Consider the following 3830-nt stretch of genomic DNA (forward strand, 5'->3'; position numbering starts at 1 on the left):
CACACACACACACACACACACACACACACACACACACACACACACACACACACACACACACTCTTACGAGGATGGCGGATTCAGTCTGCTGGCGCGCGCTATCCCGTGAATTAGCCGCCCAGCATGTCCGCCCCGAGGAGGCTGATTGGTTAGATAGAAAGCAGCACTTGAGCGCGAAAACGAAAGTGCTTCCCCGTGAAGAAGACTCGCCTGCTCGTATAGTGCGCTTGTGCAGTCGCAGGCAGCGAAGCTCAAGCGGGTTATTCGATTAGTACGAAAACGCGAAGTTAGTGGTTTCAGCTCGAAAATGTTACCTCACCATATTTATGAATGATACGATACTCTTATCACACACACAAGAATTTTCCCGCCCGAACCTCTATTCCTTTGCTAAACTCTTTTCAAAACCACGTTGACTCAAAAATGTGCACTGGAATGGTTTGCCGCTGATGGGGAGCAGCCCCCCCCCCCTTCCCCCTCCCTCTCTCCGCCTGCACCCGTGAACCAAACAACACACACGAACACACACAATGCCATACCCGATGGAAAAGGAAAGTCGCTGCAGCGGTGGCTGAACAACCTTGACCAAGACTCTTCCCCCCGCATCTCTTCTTCTTTCCCGCCCCTCTCCGTCGCACACACGCTCTCGTGTCTCGGGAACGAGTCGTCCCACTGGACGTGAGAGACTTGGCACCGCGCGTTGCAGAAAAAGGCTGCTAGTTTTGCTGGACGCGGTCTGCTCGAGTGTTGTTGATCCGACCGACCACAGTGCCCGTACGTCCGTCTGGGCAGCCGGTAACAGGCGCCGCGACGCCCGCGACGCCTGCCGGGGTGCCGGGCCGTGGGTTTAGAGGGACGCCCGACCACAAGACAACGACACCGCAGCCCGCCACCGCAAGCCGGCACCCGCCGAGGAGTAGTAGCGGCAGCGCGAGCTAGTTGTCTGCTGCCGGTTTGTTTGCGCAGAAGTCGTTCGCTCCCACCACAGCAGCACCCACCGGCGCGAGGTAAACTTGTCGCAGCGACGGTCATTTTAATCGTGCGACCCGTTCCCTTTTGCGAGAAGGGTCCGTTAACGCCGCTCCCGCTCTCCATCAGACGGAAGTGTGCACAGGAAGCGCCAGATAAACCCGCACACCGTTTGCTTTGCAGCGGCAGGCATCATGTGACTGAACGTACTGCATAACAACGATAGTTACATAAGGTAACGAACAAAAATTTAGAATCTGTTAATAATTAGTCAATCTAAAGAGATTAGACGGGGATGATTCGGCAAACTTCAATAAATTGTTTCAGGTCGCAAGTATCCCTCCTGGCTTGCCTTATTCCCGAGGGGGTTTTTACTCGGAATTTTCGTGTACAGTGTATTACATATTACGTGTATTACGCGGTATTACGCCAGTTTTACACAAGCTTTGCAACCCAAATTCTACTATTTTAGGGCATATTTTCCTATTTTTCGGTATTACATTACGCGTAATACCTAGTTTTGGTGTACACTGTATTACGCAAGTGAAAACCCCCTCGCTTATTCCTATAGTCTGCTAACTGATTGTCTGTCCATGTTTGCTTTTTACAGGAAACCGCAAAAAAAAACGACACATACACACGCACGTCGTGTGGTTTATAGCGCAATCATGGACATAAAGTTAGTGTGATTTCTCGGTCAGTCTTGTTACCGCCAAGACAATGGCGCACCCTGCGTTGCCGACACTCTTCGGCAGGGGCGGGAGCGGAGCCCTCCACGCGGCGCCGGTAGCGGGTGGTGTGGTGGTCCCACGGTACAGTTTCTCAAAAAGAATTTGCACCCGGGTCCGACGAAACCTGCATGCGGTGGCAACTCGCGAGGACAGTAAAAGACTTCTCTCTTTTACAGGTGGCGGCGCGGCGCGTTGAGACGAGGCAGGAGCAGGCCAGGCCCCACCCTACCCCGCCACCCCGCCCTGCAACTGCATGGCAGTTTACACGTGCTTTTTCTCTCGCATCCCATACGAGGTGAAACACACCACATCGATCCACGCGACGATACACCCGGCCGCGGTGCCGGCAGGTTTCTCAACCTGTGTGAGTGAGCGTATGTGTGAATGTGTGTGTGTGTGTGTGTGTTTTCTCACCGCCCTACTGCCTCACTGCCACACTTGTGTCTTTTCTCTCCCACTTCGCACAACTCCGTCATAGAGAGCAAAACCATTTTTAATAAACAAAGTGGATCGGCCCGGCCAGCGGCCGGTCATCCGCGCGAGAAAGTCCGCATGCGGGGAGGAAGACACGGCTACCGCTGCCTTTTTAACGAGTTTCGGAGGTTTTACGGCCCCCTGGAGGACGCACCGGCCGCTGGAGTGGACTGGAGAGGACTGGAGCGGACTGGAGAGGCTGGAGCGGGCTGGAACGGTCTCGAGCGGACTCAAGCCCAAGCGGACATTGCCCGGTATTCGCCGTCGGCAGAACAAAGGGGCAATAACAAGAAAGAAGTGCGTTGCAGAAATTTTGCACCTTTTCTCTGTCTCTCTCTCTCCCCTTTTCAGCATGCTGCAACCAACTCCAGGAACTTACATAGGCGGTATCGGCAGGGGAGTCACTGGGCCGCCGGGGCGTCGTGCGTAGGGCCCGGGCCGGCCCGGGGCCCCTGAGAGGTACCTCGGTGAGGTAGGTGGCCCAACCGGTTCCCTCCCGTGTCGTAACACCCGTGCGCCCTAACCGCCCTGCACCGCGAAGACTACCCTGCCAGCAAGAATCAGCTCTTGTTGACCAGTACGTTGAACCGCACGATAAACATGTAGGTACGCAGGGTGGACCATTGGACCATCGGCGCCTTTCTTGCTTCTGGTGAGGTACTGTGCCGGATGCAGTAGTGCGGACGGGTTGCACACTCGCACAGGGCCGTGTAGGCGCCTTGGTGAAGGTGAGTAGGCAAGCCCGCCGGTACAGAAACCAGAGAGTAAGAACGACGCCGATGTGCCACCACACTTAGGAATTATAACACACAGGGGATACCGGGACGGAATCTTGTGATCTATAGGGGTTGTTGGCAGGGTCGCACTATAGAGTGGCGTAGAGGTGACGAGACCGTGGGGTCGATATTCTCACAGCCGATTCACTTTTCGCGTCGCTCTTGCTCACGCTCACACCCTCGCATCCACATAACACACACATACACACACACAGTGCTGACCTGGAAATCTTCATGGTGGTTGTCGCTGGAGTCCCGGGAGCACCTTCCCCGTCCGCGTCTTGAGGTGATCTGCTCCAGGCGCGCGGCTGCCTCAACCGAATCGTCCGGAGGGACCCAGCGAGCCGCCCCCTCCCACCTCTTCCTCCCTCCCCCCACTCTCATTCATCCCTCTCCCTCACACATCTTCCTCCTCTGCCCCTCCCTCCTCCTCCTCCCCTTTTCCCTTGCCTGCCTCCTCCGACCCCCTCCCCAACTTTCACTGAGGCCCCTGCGCACTCCACTGCCCCACCTTTCCCTCTCGAGACCGACCCTGGACCCTGTGGGATTTGTCCTGGTCTGCTCTCTGCCGCCCGCGCGCCCCCCAAGCCTGACCGCCACACCCTGGCACGCCCTGGCACGCCCTGGCAACGCCCCGCCACGCCTTCCAGCGCCCTCCTAGGTTTTTCAAGTTCACGTCGCACGTCACGGCGCGGTGCGCAGGGTGAGGTGCGAAACGAGACGAGATGGGGCATTGTCCGGGAGCAGACGTCGTGGTGGCGTCGCGCGTCGGTCCGCAACCACCTCCCTCTCCTCCTCCTCCAACTCCTCCCCCTCGTCATCCTCATCATCTTCCTCGGAGCAGCCGCGTCGTCGGCTGACAGCTCTGCGAGGCCGGGGA

The 3830-nt window shown here is 57.1% G+C and overlaps 1 protein-coding gene across 1 annotated transcript in view; it reads right to left on the minus strand.

Annotated features, from left to right (window-relative positions):
* LOC113217905 (adenylate cyclase, terminal-differentiation specific-like) overlaps nt 1-3259 on the minus strand; it is an 11048-nt gene extending 7789 nt beyond the window's left edge. Inside the window, exon 1 of the mRNA XM_026437991.2 lies at nt 3173-3259. Within this exon, the coding sequence (XP_026293776.2) occupies nt 3173-3186 (14 nt within the window). The 5' untranslated portion in view covers nt 3187-3259. The remainder of the gene's footprint in view (nt 1-3172) is intronic.
* Nucleotides 3260-3830: the final 571 nt, after the last annotated feature.

Source organism: Frankliniella occidentalis, unplaced genomic scaffold, assembly GCF_000697945.3.
Source record: "Frankliniella occidentalis isolate FOCC.00 unplaced genomic scaffold, Focc_3.1 Scaffold498, whole genome shotgun sequence".
NCBI lineage: Eukaryota > Metazoa > Arthropoda > Insecta > Thysanoptera > Thripidae > Frankliniella > Frankliniella occidentalis.